Below are 21,107 nucleotides of genomic sequence, written 5' to 3' on the forward strand. Positions count from 1 at the left end.
AACAAAATTAACACATAAACATATTTGCTACACCCGCAAACAGCCAGAAAATCATGCATGGGTCAAGATTCAGTTGTTTATAAGAGCGCATAACAGAGACAGCCAAAGTCCCGAAATTTTACTTTTATTTACACGAGGGAAAATGCTACAAAAAAGCTTCCTACCTTGGGTTTATCTTGACCTTCCTCTACGTAATAATCGAAGGTGATGCCGTTGCCACTGTACTTGACGTGGTAAGCAGTGGTCCATTTATGAGGAAGGGATGAACCCAAGGTTACAATGCCTGGATTAAAATAACAAGAGTTGTCAAAACGCTTGAAAAAATATCCTACTATAACTGAAGCGGTTTAAATCTATTGCAATCAAATTTTTTAAATCAAGTAAAATTACTTTTTCTAATTGCTAAAGTTAGGGAAGTATTCACTGTTATTACAAGTTTTTGTATCACAATAAAATCATATTTGGCAAAAAAATAAAAAAATAATTATTTGCCAATATCGTCATTGTTTGCATATCGTTTAACTCAATTACTATGAAGACGACTGTAAGTTTCAACTCATAGCAACCGAAACGTTCAAACTTACAACTAGTTTTGCCAGAAGAGCCGTCTTCTGGTAAAAAATATAAATTACTACCGATGCTGCCGGGCATGTCTTATTGCTACTGGCAATAATTTTATCATATCAAGGTTTCACATTTTGTACATCCTGAAGAAGGTTTCTGCATGGAGGCCGATACGTCGATATAATAAAATTATTGCCAGTAGAGACGTTTGAAAGTAAGAAATATGCCTGGCAATAAATTCTTTAACTCGATATTTTCAACGAACCTGTGATGTTCCAAATTTTCTCCAAATCTATTTGGATCCACTGCATGTCCATCGGGTTGCTAGGCGACCAGCCGCCCGGACTCCGGAAGTCTGCTTTCTCCGGGAGCCATACCCTGCAAGAACATATAGAGTTTGTGTGTTTGTTTCGGCAAAACCCACGTTGAATGACCGTGGATATTTGGGCGAGTCTTTCAACGCGAGAATAAGTCTAAGTGAAAGGGAAAAAAATTGAAAAATTTTAATTTATAAAATTTAATGTGGAAAGAAATACCAGAAAACAAAATGCTACAGTAAAATCATGAAAGAACGAACACAGAAAATTAAATGAGGATTCCGTTAAAAAACAAACAAAATGAATGTTTTTTACGTCTCTGTTCTGGTTTCATTCCAGAATGAGGAGGCGGTCAACTTCGATGGATCAAATTCAATTTCCTTGGAGCAAATCTTGGCGGTTGGAAAGTAAACTGTGATGTCGGAGTAACCGCCACTGAATAAAGGGGAAAATATAAGACTGGCTAATATTTTCTGTTTGTAGTCTGAAGAAGTTACAGCATTTACAACTATTCACAATTGGCGTGATAACTTTAATATAATTTTCCACAATATTTTCACAAGCGTATAACTCTGAATGAATAATTTCATTAACAATGTCGGAAAATGTGGTTGATTCAGCCTGGCTACAATGCCTTGGCTGCGATGTCAGTGCTGTTTTTACTAACATTTACGTTTGGATTAAATCTCAGTATTTCAATAAAAGTATCACTTTGACTTACACTTTAGTTGTCACGCTGTTGCCGATGGACATATGAAAGAAGACTTTGTGTCCCCCCTTTCTCGCGTAAACTCTTCCTCCAAACGAATTCGAGATGACTCCAGCGTGGACTGCCGCCAGACACAGATTGGAATCCTGCACACAAAATCATGTGTCACTGACGTCAGTGTGTCGACCTTGCCGTGACCTTGAAGCCCGACCTCGTGGTGATGAGATAAAGGCTTTAGATATCGGGGCCGGTGTGGGATTTGGGAGATTTGGAAAGGGGAGAGTGAAGGATTTCGAGTTAAGAAACCTCGTGGAAAGCAGAGACAAGGTCATGGTGACGCTTTTAGAGGTCAACGGATAGGTTTGTTCTATTGAGCGAGGGAGAGGTAAGGGTGTTTGGATGAGATGAATCTGTGTGGGTTTGGGGGTGGTTCGGGCAAGAAGTTCGGTGTGCTGTTATCTCTCTAACACGTTATATCCATTACAAAGGCGAAGAGGTTTTAACCACCATTAAAGCATTAACATTGTCACGACTGTCGCATCGTCTAACAATAAGGTACTTGACGAACGCGTTGAGCAGATTTTGATCGGAAAACCTCCAGCCCCAAGTAAACGAAAATTTAAATTTGATGTAATTGCGAAATCGGTCGTTTGAATTAAAGAAAAGTTTTAACTGTTTAACCTCATAGAAATTGTAACGATAAATAAAATTTTAACTAGATCGATCGTTTCAAAACTATTCCGCGGATGTCCCAAAAGCAAGATAACTATCAGCACCCTCAGATTAAAACAAACTTCGTCAGATGTACGACTTTAAATCGTTGGTGTTAATTCTTAAATATGTTAAACTCAGCCGGAAGAAACGAACATTCCAGTCAGTTTCGCAAGGTTAAAAAACTCCGCGAGTCTCGACAAACTGCGTATTTTAATTTAACCAGATCCCCAGACCACCCACCAGGGGGTAAAGGGGTGAGCAAGGAGTTAAAACGGATTAAGAGCCTTGGGGCATGTTGGGGCCCGGGGATGCCGACATGGTGTCGAAAATTTGGGCCCCACACAAGATGATAATGTAAACTACAAACTGCTTGGGTGAAGAATGCATGCAAACCAATGTTTTTGGAATTTTCGAGAAGTGTGATGGCTCAGGTCTGACGCATAATTGGGATGTTACGAACAATTTTAAACTTGAAACACTTCTTTGGCGTTTACCAATGCAGTGTTTTCTGCACATAGGACAAAAGGCTGCACAAATTTGAGAAAAGTCATTGCCAAAAATGGGCACTAATACTTGCTCCCTAAACTCAGGTTACGAAGAATAGCTTCACCCAAAAGTTACCTATATTCACTTCTTCCAACATTAATTTCAACGAAAACTGTCACATTGCTTTTAGAACTTTGCAGCAACAGAATTTTACTAGAAATCGGCAAGCACTACAATATATGCGAACACACATTATTTTCCATTTAAAGTCGGTTTCCTTGGCGTCTCATAGAGAGGCGTGCATCACCACAGAGTTGCCCATTAATCTCCGCTAATCTATGATCAGATTTACGTCGTATGATATCACGCCCGTTATTGAGAGGGTTTGGGACAAGCAGTAAACAGTCGCTTAATGGAATTGGGTTGCTTGTAACATTCGTGTTCAACACATTATTCTATGGACTTTTCCCACGTATGGGATTTGTTTTTTAATGGGGAGTTGTGACGTGAAACGATGGGAAGGGAATTATTTTGGACGGTGAACATTTTTTTTCATTTTTTCTCCCGAAATTCCGGTGTTACTTTCAGAAAGAAATAACGCATTTAGGAACATAACTCACGGTTTTGTACATCTTTAATATGAACAAAATAGCCCATACAATGCTGGAAAACTTCATGCAGACGTTTCGATTGTGTTCTACAATCATTATCAATGCAAATAAAACGTCTGCATGAAGTTTTCCAGCATTGTATGGGCTATTTTGTTCATATTAAATAACGCATTGTTTGTCGTTTGTTTATCGAAATAATAAATGTGAAAAGATGGTCATGGTAATAAAAGTCAACAGAGAACAACGAGGTTTTGCTGCAGCTCCATATGATAGCAGCACTACAGTAACGCAAATTGGATAAAAGCGAAAAAGAAGCAAAGAACACTATCTTCCCTAATACAAGATTAATAGCCTAAGCGCAGGGCAATAGTTCAACTGTGCGGATGTGGATGAAAGTTCTGGAATGCATGGTAGCCGAAAATAAACGAGTGTGGTGAAACGAAATGTAAATATCGAAACAAACTCGCGAGGTGGTACGAAAGAGTCGGGTTTTCAGAAAATCGCGGTGAAAGATTACGGAGATAATCGCACAAATTCTTAAAATCTTTGGCTTCGCGCGGCGCTGTTTTTTCTTCGGAACGTGGATGAAATTTGTGAGTAAAAGTTTATGTTTTGTTGCAAAATATTTTCAAACGGCAAATTCTTTTGAAAAAGATATTTTTCTGTAGTACAGGTTATTTTATTTTTAAATTGTATGTAGATACTGTACAGCCGTGAGTTTTTGGTCTAAATAATTAAGGTTTAATATAATAACCCGCGGAGTTTTCTCTGTTTACATCGCCGGGCTGAAAAACTTCTTGCAAATATCCTTTAGCGGATTGGAAACCTTTTGATCAGTAAAAATCTGACCATTTCACAAATTCTAACAGAAAAAAATAGTTCACATAGCCAAAGCACATAACAGCAGCCAATCGCCTGACAGGGATTTCCCGCGCAAATCCGTGACAGCGCTGACATTATCTCGACACAGGATGAGGTTTAGATCCCGCGTTTTGATTTTTATGAGGTGGCGTTTGAACGGATGTGAGGATAAGTGTGGCTTGGGAGAAAATAACTTCCTGTCATTTCTCAAAAGAGGATTTAAGGGTGAATTTTACGCATGAATGAGCGTGGACTTGCCCACGACTTTTGTTGACATAAACGAAATTACTGCCGTTTTTATTTTGAGGAAACATGTTCATGGTTCAAATTTCCATGATGTTGGTTGGATAAATCTTCTATAAAACATGACTAATTTGTCCATTGATTTTGAAACATAATTTTGCCGTGTTTGGGCAACTTTTATCCATGGTTAAATAGCTGTGCAGCGTTTTAGTCACTGTGATATGAGTTGTCACTACCCTGTATGTCCGACTAATCATATGAGACATAACACTTATGTTAACAACGGGGTCACACGACAGCTGAGCGACTTTTTTCTTGTTCGACAGACAGAAGAGGGGTTTGTTTAAACGTATGCAAGTATCATTCAAGTGAAGAGGCGCGTCACCGACTGTGACGTCACAATGAAGCATTCTAAAATTTTCTATCAGTATGGTGAATCCCATCAGACGCTATCGTGCTTGGCTTGCAAAATTATACGCAAATAGGGTGTGGAAAACACTAAGCATTATGACCGGCATCATGAAGTTCATACTGGCGCCAAAGGTTCGTGAATCAACTTTACTTACATCTCTGTATCTCTCCTTCCCATATACAGTGTGGCCTGGAACACCGACGCATCCACTCGGGCAAATAACACTGTAAATAGAAATTGTCATTCAGTCATATGTTTAACATACTTTCAATTTGTGTTAGACTCTGTACAACACATGATATTCGTGTAGTAACCGGGTCAAACGATGGGCATCAATCCAAAGGTCATTTACATACTGTTTATGTCGACTTGTTTTTCGTTACAAGAACGGCCATTTTCTTTGCTATTGATTGCTTTATTATTCCATTTTGGAGATCATACGAGCAGAACGAATCAATTGGTGACAGGACAAAAACGATTAAAGGATATAATTTAAATGTAATTGTTTAAAGCTTTCACCGCGTCTGCAATGTATAAGCAATCCCCTGCAACGATTTATCTCTTTCAAAAAATTAGACAAGACTGGTTGTAGTGAATGCCAGCACTTTGCCAGCGAAATTCTGACTGGCCTTACACCATACATCATACAGGCAAGCACTCACGACGTGGCCCTGATTCATTGAAAGACCAAGATTTTATCGAAAGGTAATTTGAGCAAACATTAAAAACATGCCACCGTTGCCCGCGGGGGTTCGACAAGCTGGGCAGACATGACCTCGCTTTATGTTCGACCAGCAGTAGATTACTGTGGGTTAATTCACTTTTAACTCGAGAGTTGTAATTATGGCACGTTTGCTTTGCTGGTTTTAAGCTAAAATTTTCTTCGATTTCGCCCTTATTACTAAGCATATGCACAGGTAGGTAAGACCTATTACTTCCGCAGGCAATTTGTCAGATTTGTGCCCAAGCGTTCCGCATGCCTTGAAACAATTGTGATTACAACGCCTGTGTATTTGACGTGAAAATAGCATTGTACTGGACAATTATTGAGTTGTACATACACTCACTTACGTACATTCTTACATTTGGGAGCAGCATGTGTTCCATTCCACCCAATAGGCGCACAAAAACTACACTACATTGTGTTTTTAAATTCAAGACCATTAGTCATGCAATAGAAGCCTGAGAAGTGTTTATATAGAAGCATGGATCTTCCACTGACAACTTCAATTAGTTTTGGGATAAAAGCACTAAAATTCTTGTAATAAGTGATTACTAAAACTGTCGTAGATTATTGCACAATCATCCAATATACTGGTTAACAGAAAAAAATATATATTTCGCCTACACGGAATCATATTCTTTTCAGATAGAATCTTATTCAAAACCTGAGAACTAACCCTTAAAAAAATGACCCAAATTTGTTTGGTTGATTTGCGATAGGAAAGCAGTGCTGAGGGACGAGTGATAACACTTTGGGTTGGGAACCAGAAAAGTTCCGCTTAGCGTTGCCAAAGCGACAAATCAAAACAAGAGTTGGTGGATGTGGCGGACACATTATCCCACGACCTCAAACACTTAATTGCAGAGCACTGAGCGGAATTACGAGAACTCTAGCAAGATGTTAGGGCTACAATTATTACAGAATCATGAGTTTAACGAGATGGCAAAGTAGAAATTGGATTCTGCGAATATCGTGTACATCCCTAAACCCCACACCGCCGCCAAAGCGTCACGCTCCATCAAGCGTGAAATGCCAGAGCGCACACACTCTGTGACGTCATAATGCCTCGGAATTTTAACCCTCACGCGATTGTCTGCTGGCGCGGGGTCGCGATTTGGCAGATTTCGTTGCTACTCAGACTCGTTTTGCACGATTATTGACGTCATCACAAACGTAACGACTACAATGACATCATCTTACCTGAAGCTCTGCTTGCGTCCAGAGTGCACAGTCGCCGAGCACGTCACAAAATCTGTTAAAACAAGGCAAAAGATTAGCAAACGCTTCCGGTTGATTGCGTCACAAAAGGCATGACATCACAATGGAATACGAGGATTTATTGCTCGTGGGACGGAATGGTTTACAACACAAGCGGGATTTGTGGGAGGAATTGATTGCATTGCTCAAAGAGCATTGGGCGGTATATAGGCCTTCGTGATAAATTTAGTTGCTTAAAACAAATGCCCTAAAATCCTGCAGCATTTAAGGATACGAAACCCCCAAAAGGGATAAAAAAATTGCCACATTGGATAACAAAGACACGTGACTATTTAAATGTAACTTGCAACCGGTGCTGAACGACGACTTTTTGCACAAGGTAAGCCGAGTTTTACAAAGCTCACTATGCAGTCTTCCAAGACAAAGGCTTATGCAGCGTTGGGCGTAAAACCATGACGGTGGGGCCCAGCGGGGGCTGCTACGCCAGATTGGGTTACTGCGCAGGGTTCTTTGTCCCTTACTAATAGGAAAACGAAGCCGAGGGCGGGTTCTAAAGTCGGAAGAACCACCTAGAATCTGGATCCTGTATCGGGGAGAATTAAGGGCCTTACGTGCTACCCACGAGTGGAACTTGTGCCCTTATATGGCGATTTAAGGCCACTAATGCAACGGAATGCGACCTTTCTTACAGGGTTTCGATGTTTAGGATTATGGTTGGGCCCGGGTGGATTTAAATGCTGTCAGTAACCGGGTTAAGGTTGTTAGGAAAAATACGGGAACTTTTTGAGGGAAAAAATACGGCAGCGTTTTTTTTCTTCAATAAAAGACAGCACCAAGAAGTGCAATGGGAACATGTATTAAACCCCTATTACTGTTTGTTTGCAGATCAATGGTTATAGATTTATAAATTCCATTTCCATTGTCTTTACGAGTATGTACTGATAATATACCATGGCAGTTTCTGTTTTGTTGCGTTTAAACCATTTTCCACGGCCGTTAAGATATTTGAATAGTCCGCATACTTCTCCATTTAAGAGAGAAAACACGTGTACAACAAGACGCCCTAGTGTCTTCTGTTTTCATTGTTTGATAACAAACAGGCCCCAAAAACAGAACTATCGCACAATGGGGCTTGTTTATGACGCAACAGTTGACACAATGCCGCCTGATTTTGAGGCATTTCAGATGAATAAAACCTTGATTTGAATTAATTGGTTGATGTTTTGGGCTGGATGGAAGCTGAAGGCGCAGCCAAAGTTTGCTGACAAGTTAGAATTGATGCACGTTAGATTTTTTCGTGTAGAAATGTCTTTTTACCAAACTCATGCGTTCAGAGACCAGAGAATTTTTTTAAAGCTCATTCTTACCATCAAGAAATGGTGATCCAGGGTCGATGGCAATGAAGGAAATGAGAAACCCTTTGCCAGTAAATGTTGATGGGCGTCGAAATATAACGGTTCCCGTGTTGTTCGTAACCAGAACCGAATCTGGATCGTTTTGTGAACAATATTTATCTGGAAAAGAAAAAGAAGAATATTTAAAGTGTGAAAAAAAAAATTTTTAAGCTAAGTAGTTTAATTGGCGAGTCTATCGAGCCAGGTTGCCATGAGAAACTTGGTTTTCACATGAACATCACGCCCGATGAATGATCACAGTGATCACAATCACGAACACAACAATTAACAAAATCGACTTTTGCAAAACGGGATATATGTTTATAACGAATAGAAATATTGCGAATAGTTATAATGTTCACATTGACAGAATATACGAGGCATTTTTTCTCAAAATGTGTCACAGAATAGTAAACTAATCTGGATCTGTTCGAACCAAGGCACCCTGGCACTGTTGACAGGCTGTTGATCATCACCATATCATAAGTTATATTTCTATGCAAGATCAATACAACGACAATGCAGACAGCTCAGTTGATGTTTAATACAGAAAAGTATATTTCGCCCAACAAGATATCATCATTTCCTGTTTAATGCTGCAAACATTTGAAAAAAATTGAAGTCTGTCGTTTTTCCGAGGCCACAAACATGATTTAAGGAAATAGGGAGGACGAATGTACGGACGTGCTTAATTTCCTTGTTTCTGTTTTCAACTTCTTTATCCTTTCCACAGGTGCGACCCTGATGGCATCGGGCGTGAAGATTAACGCGACTTATTGTGACACGCTCAATGACGTGAGAATGGTTCTTGTGAAGACATAATTAAAACCCCGGAAACGTGGTAGAATGCTTTGAAACTGTTTAATGGCGGGAATTGCGCCATTTGGAAACCATTCAATGCTCATTTTGACCTACTGTGTTGCTCGTTTTAAATAAACACATGAATTAATTGTACTGCAATAAAAGTGTTTAAAATAAAAGTTAAACCGTTGCCCTTGGTTGGCGCGTTAGGTATTGTTTGCACTGATATTTACAGAAACGTAATCTCGGTTTGTCCCACCTACAAACCCTAATTGCTGTAAATCATATTACGAAAACATCAGTGGTAGAACGACGAAGGTGCGTTTTCCCAACAACAGAAACTGGATAAGGGGCGCCGGTGGCCCCTAGATTATTCCTGATCCATCACGATGCATGCATCAACTTTTGCGTGGGCGTCTGCCCCCCCCCCCCTGTCTCCACGGGGTTTGTCAAATTTAGGGGCCCGTTGACGTGTTAGCGGTTGAGACACCTGCAGACAGCGCTACGCCGTTACCAAACAACGCGAGATACTTGAGAAAACCAGGCATCAGAAACGCTTCAGTGCGCGAACGCAAATACAGCAAGTAGGGGGGGGCACGCAAGTACAGGGGGCTAATCTGGATAAGAGGGAGGTATTGTTTTGCGGAGTGCCGGGTGCTGGCGGAGCGGAACGGAGGTGCCATTTCGCATGAGTGTTTTCGCATAGATCGGGGCAGGGTGCCTGATTTACAGCAAGCAACACATTTTGCTGGGGAAATACATTGGAAAGATGCACTAGTTTGCGGTTGTCTAAAGTGCTACTTCTGAATGGCCATTGAATATATAAAGCCATCACCGCACAAAACTTTGATGCGTGAAAATCAAGCAACACAATTTTGGGAGGAAATGTCTTGGTAAGATGCACAACCAAGTTTATTGCCATTATGATAGCTAATTTAGGTTGGCACTTCAATATAATGGCGCCAAAAACCGCGCAAAACTTTGATGTAATAGTCATGAGAACCTGCACAAGCACAGGAATATTTGCCTTAAAACTAGGCCAAATGCACTTTTTTCGAAAACACACAACAGTTATTGTAAAGAAAATAGCAGCAGTTTTCAAACTTGCAACTTAAGGCATTGGAACATCGTAGACGTCAGGGTATAGAATTACCTAGTGACGATTCAAGCGCATTCCTGTTCTATGAGCCATTGTTGCAAGCAAAAACATCCGATTACCAGTCTTAGGAATCATCATCAGTCGCAAGGGTGACCACAAAACACCTAAAAGTGACAGAAACGTCCACAACACCCGAAATTCGACTTCGTGTGATTATATTGGAATGACTTCTACTATCGTCACGTGCGTGGGGGAGGTTTGGGTGATTCACAATCGGCCAAATTCGATATGTTTTGTTTCGCCTCATCTGTGTCCGCCGCCTCCACCCCTCGCCCCACACACGAAAACTTGGTGTTGGATAGTTTGTTGACCGAAAATTAACACGCCTTCTTGTTCGTTGAAGGATTTTTGTGAGGTTTTCGTGGCATTCCAGCTAAAAAATGGATTTTTTTCCACGCCGTTTCGGTTGGTTCGCTCAGCATCGCATTGACAAACCGATTTGTTATAAAAGCGCTTCAACGTCAGTGGGTAAGTGTGGTCTGGTGATCTGGCAGAATTTTTACAACTAAATCCAAAACATTCTGGTCAAAAGTTTGTACAGAAAATCTTCAATCCGTGTGCTTGGTTATGGAAACATGGAAATAGATGGCGTCATTTTGGGGGTCCGTCAGCAAGATATGTAAAAGAGGTCCATTGTATGCTTAAAAAGTAAATTTGCAATACAGGGATTTGTGTTTATGGCACAGCATATAAGATACCCATGTCTGCATATAACTCTGCAGAGTTAACCTGGATTTAAACGGACAGAGCCATTAACGTTCCTTACGATGTCAGTGACGAAAACTATCAAAATCTAGTGTGATGTCACAACAAGATGTCGCACGCAAACACGTCACGCCTGAGCGAGCACGACCAATCCAACCAATCAGGGCCCACTGAAACGAGACGTTGCATGTTCACAAATGAATCATCAAGTCGAGGATATGAAACAAAACCTAGTCTTGGGTCGGGTCTTAGAGCCCCTACGGCGGTAATGTTATACCCGGGGTCGTGATCATCATAAGAAAAATGCGCGTTTCTTTTTGAAAGGGAATTATGGTGTGGATCGGTTTGATCCATGGTGGAACAACAGTGAGATTGCGAGATATTTAGAAAATTTCGTCACCATTCCCATGAACAAAACACGAACATTTTTTAAGCTACAATTTTTTCCATTCCCTTTCAGTTGCAAGAACAGTTTGTTGCTGACGAACCCAAGCATGATGTCATTAATAACGTTTTATGTCAGAAGATCCCCTTAAACTGTGCAAAACACGATGCATCATCAAAATATGTGCAAACCGGACCAAAATACCTGCACCGATATCCGGTGCGAGCAGAAATACCAGGTTATCCGACTTGCGATTTTCGCGTTGCACTGCAATTATTCGCGCCGATTTCGACCGATAATTACCGTGCTCTCCTCCGGTGCGAGGCTTGTAATTACGGCAAAGTGACCTTGACCGCACTTGCCGAGCACGTGGGAAAGATGCAATTGCGCAGGTGGACGAAGTTTGTTTTCTGCCAGTCATACAGGTCCGGATTATCAGATTTCGTACGGAATGGAATGTCCCGCTTGGCTGGTCAAGTTGATGTGCGTTATGAGGAGGTGCGGTTTCTTTAATCCGGGACTTCAGTGACTTTATGGGTGGCGTTCTTTTACCACAGTCTCTTGGTGGAAGATTATTATCTTGCACGGGTTGGGTTTCCCTGAGGTGTTTAGCAACAAAGTCTGACGCATTCTTCGCATTTAACAATCTTTTTTACAGATTAGGAGCAGAAAAAAACTGTGATCCCACGTCGAATTGATGATTGCCGATAAAAATTCAAATACAAATCTTTTTGCAAATTCAAGTAAATTTTTATGCCAAATTAGGCATTGTGATAAAAGTTCTATGCGTGATCCTCCCATGCATTGGGCTGCGGAGTGCCCCCAAAAAAGAGTTTTTTGTCTGTTCATTCATATTGGCATCCAATGTAGGATAAACTATGAAAACAGAAAGCGCCGTTGCTGGAAAAATAGCTTTTGGGGGAACTTGCGCAACGAGCAAACTACGACACAAACATCAAATACGCCCACAAAACCGCAATCACATTTGGGCTCAAATGACACGTGACAAAGTTTCGACAGCGAGATTCGCAAAGACAGGTCTAGATGTCGTAAACAACTCAGTTACTGACGCGTAAACATTTATAGCAGCCGGTATGACCGAGTCTTGCATGTAAGACACGCTTTCGCAGAAACAAATTGCCATCTGCTGATTTACAAACTGCGATCTGAGCACCATCGATCAACCAGCGGTTCACCATAGCTCCAGGCGACAGGGATGCACTAAAACGCGTATAGGCATTAAAAGGTTGAATGCTGCGGTGTCGTGAAATTAATTTACCAGCGTTGGAGATTACTAACAGACTTCGTACTTATCGCCTCGCAGTGGTTTATAAGTCGTTTACCGCTGCGTCCTCTTTGGCTTGAGAAAGGCAATGTTTTGATTTTGGATTGTACGTTTATGACCGTCACGTTTTCTGTTGGTAAATTTGGCATCAGAACCAATAAAAAATAAAAACATATTGTCATTTTTTTTCCTCCATGCACGCAGATTTTGTAAACCCATGATAAACAACAGAAGCAATAACTACACTTATTTCACCACAACACAGGGCTTTGTTTTGGAATTTGTTCAAAAGTCCGCATCATCACCACTCTAAAAACAACTTACGCAAAACGACGCGTTACGCACATCCAAATATTTCAAGTTCAACCCTAAGTCTTTAAAGCAACACATCGGTATCGGTTGACGCACTTAATAAAAAAACATTAAAAGGCCAGAAGTATTTTCTCCTCAGGCAAACTTTTCAAACCAGCAATTTATTTCCAAAAGTTGAAAACCTTGGTGTTATTTGTGAGGAACGGTCCTTCTTGTCCCATTGTAAGTGCTTGTGTGGATCTTTAATGAATAACATCAGCGGATATCTTAAATATATGAAATTTGAGCGAAAAACATCTTTGTTGAGCTTAATCAATCACAAACGTGGCAAGCAAGATCTTCCTCACATAAGGAAGAAAATGCATATCATGGGCTTACAAAAACTGCATTGAAACAACACTATAAAATGATCGTGCAGTTAAAGTATAGGGAGACAGCACCAGTCTACGGCATCAGTGCCATCTAATCAAACAAGTGTGGACCCAAGAGCGCTCATCCATGCCGTCCTAGGCACGATTATGAGACCACTCGAGGCACAAGCGGTGTTGTTATTGCCTCCGTACGATCTACGAGTGCTTCCACATCCCAAACTTTCGCCTCTCGGGCGTCGAACGATCAGCCCACCATTGCCACTTGTACGTTCAGCACATTTCGATATGGCGTGAGCTTTTTTAAAACTTTATAAAGTTAGGCGTCTTGTACTAAGTCGGATAAGTGTCGAGCGCGTTGCTTGAAAACACTCGAGTTCGATTAAATGCACACAAGTGATGTTGAACTTTTCATGTTCAACATCACAAACACAATATCTGTGACGTAAGCTTTACAAAGATTAATACCTACAAAATGACTGGTTAATGCCCCTCTTTTATTTAATACAGAAAAATTTTATTTGTTTTCTAGCGGCTTAACCATACCAACATGGACAATGAAAAATACCACCCCCAAAGTTCTATAAACTAGTGATATAACAACGCAAGAGAGTGCAGAATAGATTACCATGACCAAAAGTCACATAAAAATCCGGTAAAAAAGCAACATCCCAAGGTCTAATAAGTACGCATTATTCTTCACTTATAACCACTATGTCCTGGACTTCAGCGCCCGCCCAATTACCCGAGTAAGAGGAACCAAGCGGTCTCTAATACGATTACCCAGGATCTGATCGTGATGCAATGAAGGCACCACGGAAAGGGGTTTGCACACGTTTCTGGGTCCAAGAATTTGGGGGTGTTTGTTTAACCCTGGGGGCATATATGGGTCACAGACTCCGAGCCGTCAAAACGGGGGGTAACACGAGAGGGGTCTGGATTAGATTGGGTGCTGAGTTATTGGGAGAAGATAAATATAGTGGAGTTTGGTAGGGGTGTGTTAACGAATGGATTGCCAGGAGTTATTAAGTGACAGAACCATGAAAACAAGAGCATCAGAGTTTGGCTTCAACTCAGAAATGCTTGTTTATAGATTTGATCAGGTAGCATCGCTTATTTAAATAAACAGATCCTTTTTCTCAACAAAACTTTCATAAAATCGCTTAAAGATGTCAATTTTAAAAAAAAACTGGATTGAACACCGCGGAATATTTTGTGTTTTATCTAAATTAAATGAAAACTTGATGGTCGTTCGTTTGTAGCGCGTTGGCAACTTAGTGCAAATCCGATCTTGGCGCAACTTTAAAGCAACACTCTCTGCAACCCGCGTCTGGCAAATATCAAACCGACCAAACTTTTCCCTGATTTAACAAAAAGCGCCTTATTTTACCAGAGAAGCAGAATAACTAACGACGTGTTTCAAATAATCGTCAAAACAAGTTAAACAGGTCGACATCCAGACAATCGGGGCGAAGATGCGGCGCCCAGGGTGGCCTGCGTGACCACTGTGACGTCACAATGACAACAAGGGGGTGTACTTCTTGCTGAAACTGTTGAGAGGGGAGTGAACGAGTGAGATTAATGGAGAGGTTACACGATAACAGAAACGATTAGGGGTTTTAGGGAAAGGGTTCTTTGAAAAGGGCTGTCTCCTCTTTCGCCGTTTGGGCTGTGAGTTAGAAGGGCTACGCTGCAATTATACACAGAGGTGTTTGGACGTGTTTACAAAATGGGTTATTTTTTAATTGGTGTTTTTAAACTGATATGGGTCCTGGACAAACAGGAAATTTAATATCGATTAGTTTACAGTTTTGGACACAACAGCAAATTACAAAACTAAAGTTCGTGTGGGATTTGTGCAACTTTCATTTTCTACTTCCCAACGCCCGAGCAATCCTTGTTCTATCCAAACCACAACGTTACGGCAGCGACAGGATTGCCTTACAAAATTACGCGAAATTTCGTGAAATCCAAGAACCCACAAAGCGGTAACTTCATATACGCCCGGATTTGCCTTTTTTAATATCTTTCCAGCGGGGTTTCTGGTTTTGCGGAGTTTGCCAAGTCCGCTTATCGTATTTTATGAGCGAATAACCTGTCCCATGTGACGTCATAATCCCACATGAAGGACTTGGGCTTGGAGCAGGGAACTGGAATTGGTTTTGAGGCGATTTTGATCCTGCATGGGTGTTGGGTTTCGTTCTGGGGTCACAGATAAGGTGTCTAACTAAGGTTAGAACGCAATTTCGCACGAAACCTTCTTAGATCGTTAAAACGGAACAAAACAGAGTGTTTTGGGTTAATTTTGTGCCGCCTTTTGACATTTTTAAATGTTGCACGTTTCGCTAAAGTACTCCCTATTAAAAACCCCTAAGAATGTTAAAACAGGCATTAGCCCGTATGCTAAACCTCCCAAGTTAGCCGGTAATGAATTCATTGGACGTAAAATTGCTTAATATCATTATCATAAATGTTCAAAAAATAGTATTTTTACTAAAAAAAAACAAGTTGCTACTTTCGTTATTTCGGTGCTCATGAATTTCTATCGAGAAACACTCTTCTGTTAAACTGCAATCAAGCAGCCTGCGGAGATTTAACAGATTAACCGTGGCCGAGGCTACGGCGTAGGCTTTTAATCTACTAAAAGCGAGACGGACTTATGTTTATACGAAGTTGAGAGATGAAAGAGGTGCCGACCAGCGAAAGATAACGCGCCAAGCTTTGGCTTTTGATCGAGAGCTGGGTTATTACAGCTTTTCCCTGTCACACAGCAGAGGTTGGTGAAGGGATGAATGGGCGGTGGGATTTATGGTTGCGCATTGTACTCTAAGGCAATGGGAGATGGAAATGTTATGAAATGGTTTGATTCAAAATGCGGTTCCATGGCTTTTGTGGATTTGTTCTGATAACATAAATAGTCGATGTGCTTCTGTGTGGGACTTGTTCGTTTATTAAATGTGTTATAATCAGCTTTGAAGTTCGAATTGCTTGAAAAGCGTCTGGTTCAGAAATATGTAACATGTGAAACTCCCTTAATTATAGCTTTGTTTGAACAGTACTGTCGAATAAAATATTAGGATGGTAATTTGTTTATTTTCCCATTCATCTTATTTCGAACAACGTCACGTTGTCGTCATCAACTTTTCCAAAATATGCATTTGCACAAAGTTCTCCTCAATAACGAGCCTTTTTAAAATAAAGCGTTCTTCGCTTAGGTTTCCCCACAAGAGTCAGAAACAAAAACAGTCAGTCGACCAATAAACAACTTGACGATTTTCCCGCCCAAAAATGTTGTTTTCGGTACGAGGTAAATATTTCCTTTGAAAGCAACGAAGCTCAAACCGAAAACCCCTCATGCAGGAATAATTAGAGCTCTCCAGACAAAAGGTAAACTCCACAAACCACAGGAAAATATTGATCAACCCACAAACATTTCCTTCCCTCTGTAAACGTCATGCACGCCCTGTGAGGACCCGGACAGACGGAGCGAGAGATATGAAGACAAATACATGAGAATCGAATTAAGATGGTAAGGGGAGATAATAGAAACCTAATTTGACAAGAAGGGGTTGGGGGAGTTTTAAAGCACCTGCCTCGCCGATTCCACGTATATTTTACATATATGTGCAAATTGTTTCATAAAACAATAACGACTTTGTTGCTTAAAGAGTTTAAAATGTCCAACGCCGCGAAGCAACTATTTAGCAAGTGACTGAAAAAATTGTGTTACGTTGAAAAAAATAATTAAAAATCTTAAATGTTGCACAACGTTTAAGCGCCATCATTGTTCATTTGTGTGCCAATCCGACAAATGGTTGATTTTAAGGTTCGGTGACCACTGTCCACCATATGTCTTTGTATCTGGGGTCGAGAGATCAGCCGCTTATCAGCTATTTGCAATAAAACCACTCTCTGATGGCGAAAAACGTTGGTATCCCAACATACAGCGCATTCTGGATGCAGCACTTAAATCTTTCATACTTCATTTAGAAGCTCATACGCTCGCTCGGGCGTGAGGCCAAGGAAAGGTTTTCTTCAAAGCTACAGATGATCTTCTTTCCGCACACGAGAAGCAAAGCACACGTGAAATTGGGCCGTGGGGCTTACGCGTTTAAAAGGGACCGCCGCAACACAGGATAAACGTTCTTTAATAATACATCACCGCACGCGCCACAACCGTGGAAAACCTACGGCAAAACGAAATTGAATTTAGGTTCGAATGTAGCTTGTTTTTTAGCGTTCTTTAGCCTAATAACAAGCTAAGCTAAAGGAGCGTTTACGATAATTTGCAACAACTTGGCAGACGTATTCAACAATTTTTTTGTAAACAATCGTTTCCAAACTTTATCAAACATGGAGTCATGAATGAAGTTAAACTGCTAAGAAAATACACTATTTGAATACATAACGGAATAACTTGTACCAAAACTTAGCAAAGCAAGTGTTTATTCAAACCCCGGGTATGTTTTAAACCAACTATAAAACTATCGCATTTTTGTCTCTGTTAATAACGATCCAAACGAAAAAACAACTGCTTGAGCCAAACGCAATTCGTCGTATCTTCTTTAAGGCACGACTTGCTTTGATAAAATATCAAAAGGAATTATATTCCGTGCGCTATGACTCATCTGTACACCTGTACCAACTTACAGTATGCACGTAATTTGGTAAGTTTCTGTTTTGCGCAAGGGGAATTATGCAGATACATTCGATACTAAACGTTTTACTTGATGCCCAGTGAAAAACGTTTTCCAACATTTACTCTGCTTAAGGAATCGTAATAAAATGTAAAGTGAAAACCTCAGCATGAAACCAAATAAAACTACGCCCTTACAGTTACTAAGTAATTGGTTTATCCCATTCGCCACAAAGGCACTTTGTGCAAATCGAATCTTGCACGTTGTTCGTTGAGCTGTAACACGTAAAAGCAAACTAACGCCAACGGAGGGAGCAATAGATTTTTTTTCCGGGTGGCAGAGCGTAAATTGCAATAGAGTGATGTACCGTAAAATTACATTTGGGGTCCCTTGGTGCAAAAGGGCCTCCAGGGACCATAAATAAATCATGCACTTCGAATGCACGCCCGCAAATGGATTATTCACAGTAAAAATATTCTATTTAATATGATAAGTGCTATTTGTTGTTGGGTATTTATAGCAAGTTTTATTTATAGCAAGGAATACTTTCAGAGTCAGAAATATTTGAACCGTTGTTTTGAAACAGATTTAGATTAAACTATGTCGGTAAATGAAACACCACTGTTGTATCCGTATTTAAATTTAAATGTGAAAATTGCAATTCACTTTGATTCAATCATTCGTTTGTGGATAAATTTGTGTCAAAACTGGTTGTAGAAAATAAAAACACATTTTTCGACAAATTAAAAACCTTGTTAGGGTTGTTTAAGGCTGCTGATCAGTTTCAAATGTCCGACGTCCATTAAATAACTCCCCTCCCAAATAAACAAGGAGCAAAAGATTCAAGAGCCACAAGAAAGTCGGTAACTCGGATTGGTCTTGGTATCGAAAAACTACGGAGATTTGAGGAAAATACGAAAAGGTCCAATTACCTTCCGCAACACAAATAAACGCATGGCGTATGGGTTGGACGTAAATTCTAATCTAAACAAACAAAACTGGAGACACCGTGGCGCTTCGGATATATAACGGATTCTCCAAGATCCGTAGCATCTGAGTATTTTTGTGTAATTATTTTATGTGTCAAAATGTTTTTTAAATTATTTTATGTGTCAACAAAACAAGCATTTCAGGACATTAGCTTCTGGTATTTTTTCTTTTTTGTTATGTCATAAATAAACCTGTGTTGTAAATTTTATCAAACAATTAGGGAAATATGCAATTAAACGTACCCAACAATGCGATATACATCAACTAAACTTAATGCAAAAGGCCGTCTGTATACGTCACGTATCCAAGCCAATCACAGCTGTCTGGGAATTCCCCACGTGCATGCAGTAAAACGGGGCGAAAGCAAAATTTGTTGGAAACTCACCGATACTTTGCATGGACTTTCCTCTCCCGGTAAAAACTTCGACTTCTCCCTTGCGGCATTCGTCCATCTTCCCTCCCATATCGAAATCAGCGAATTTGAGCTGGATCGCTTTCCCAGGTGGAACCTCGATGACCCATTTGCACGTGATGTACCCTACGTTGCCCGTGAAAGTCGACGAATTGATTCCAGTCTCCGGCGGTGTTTTGGGGTAGTTGGGTGACGTAAAAGTGCCGGATGACGCTCGGATTTCAGCGTTGCACAACGTGACTGAAATGTAAATAATATCAGTTAGTTTCAATCGGAAATATATTCCGAAAGGCAAACCTGCCACTTGTCCAAGCAACATAAAAAGTTTCTACTTTGTGGGGCATCTTAAAATATGTTTTACTTTATGTATACGAGTCTCACAATAATGGTTTCATGGTGGAGGGCTACATGCTCTAACATAAAACAACCATTTTAATCAACGACCAAACGCATGTCAAAAATTGTTATCGTTAGTAAGGCAAAAGTGCGATGCTTTGTCGTAGCTTCGAAGAGCTAAATCACATCTTCCAAATAAAACGGGCTTCACGGCCGTATGTTACTACACATAGATGTACTATGAAGTAAACCTAGTTTAATCTCTGGTGGAGAAATGCACTCAAAAACACGGTAAACAATCTGTCTTAAAAGCCAGAATGCTTGCACGGGATTGGCAGTCGGGTGCGCCAAATACCTGCTTTCACCTTCTCGCGCAATAGCGTGAAGCGGTATTTCAGTTTTCATGCAACAACAGCGCAGTCTAATGTGACGTCATAATCGCAAAGAGCGCTCGCGTCGGTCACGCACCGTCGAGAATCGATCAGGCGCGTTGCAATTCGAGCGTGTCGCCTTTACCCCTTACCCCATTTTGCTTCTTGTCCCAACACAAGAGTGAAATTCACCAAAAATGATGAATTGAAAATGAGGATTAAGTTTCACGTCTTGTCCCAGGTTTTGAAATAGCTAAACAATTTTACATGATTTTTTATGGTAGTTTGGTCAAAAATGAGCCTCAATTTACCAATTTATTGAAGATAGATTTGCTTTGGGTTTTTGTGAAAAGTTATTAAACGTTTATACTCAAGCAACAAAAATAGCGAAATCATCCATTGTTTTGTAGCGAAAATTAAAATAAATTACTAAATACCACCACGAAAACATTTTTTTTTTCAAAAGTTCATCATCAGTCCACTATTATTACATCACAATCGTCGAAAGTGCCATCACCACGAATAAACATTAGATAAGATCGAGATGTCTCGAACACCAGACAAAAGCCTAAACTTTCCTAATCCCACAGAAAGCAGTCTAGAAACAGGAATGAGGCTCTAGGAAAGGTTGTTAATTTAGCGCTAGGAAGTGTTGGGTGGAATGTAAATAAAATCCAGTGGCGCAAAACGTGCGTTTCAATGGGTGACTTAAGAAGCTGCCTTGCAAATTGAATTTGCACTTGCAGAGTTTCACAACAAATAAAATACACTAACAGGGGTTTTGGGAGTTTTAAACACACATTTTAAAGTGGGCTTGCTGGCTGTGAAATTGACATTTCAAACTACTCTTTGATGTAAAATAACTTCAAAGAAACAAACTTAGGCCAAATCAACGCACAATTGTTTGACAAAATTTCAATAGATGTAAAATAAAAATAAAAACTCAAACAAACTTGAAAATTTAGTCCACAGAGGGATATCAACAGAAAAAGTTTAAGGAAAAAAACCTTGCATGATCAGCACGTGGAAAAAATCCAGGCACCTTCTCCTGTGTATACCTCGTTGACAGCGGTAAGACCTTGTCCACTTACAT

At 40.3% G+C, this 21,107-nt stretch overlaps 1 protein-coding gene across 1 annotated transcript in view; it reads right to left on the reverse strand.

Annotated features, from left to right (window-relative positions):
- LOC145894026 (uncharacterized) overlaps positions 1 to 21,107 on the reverse strand; it is a 35,544-nt gene that overhangs the window by 5,029 nt on the left and 9,408 nt on the right. The window contains exons 2-9 of the mRNA XM_082982460.1: positions 19,281 to 19,547; positions 8,227 to 8,373; positions 6,842 to 6,893; positions 5,072 to 5,141; positions 1,603 to 1,736; positions 1,197 to 1,316; positions 830 to 942; positions 165 to 283 (exon numbers count right to left, since the gene is read on the reverse strand). Of these exons, the coding sequence (XP_082838586.1) occupies positions 165 to 283; positions 830 to 942; positions 1,197 to 1,316; positions 1,603 to 1,736; positions 5,072 to 5,141; positions 6,842 to 6,893; positions 8,227 to 8,373; positions 19,281 to 19,547 (1,022 nt within the window). The remainder of the gene's footprint in view (positions 1 to 164; positions 284 to 829; positions 943 to 1,196; positions 1,317 to 1,602; positions 1,737 to 5,071; positions 5,142 to 6,841; positions 6,894 to 8,226; positions 8,374 to 19,280; positions 19,548 to 21,107) is intronic.

The sequence above is a fragment of the Ascidia mentula genome, chromosome 3 (genome assembly GCF_947561715.1).
Source record: "Ascidia mentula chromosome 3, kaAscMent1.1, whole genome shotgun sequence".
Lineage (NCBI taxonomy): Eukaryota > Metazoa > Chordata > Ascidiacea > Phlebobranchia > Ascidiidae > Ascidia > Ascidia mentula.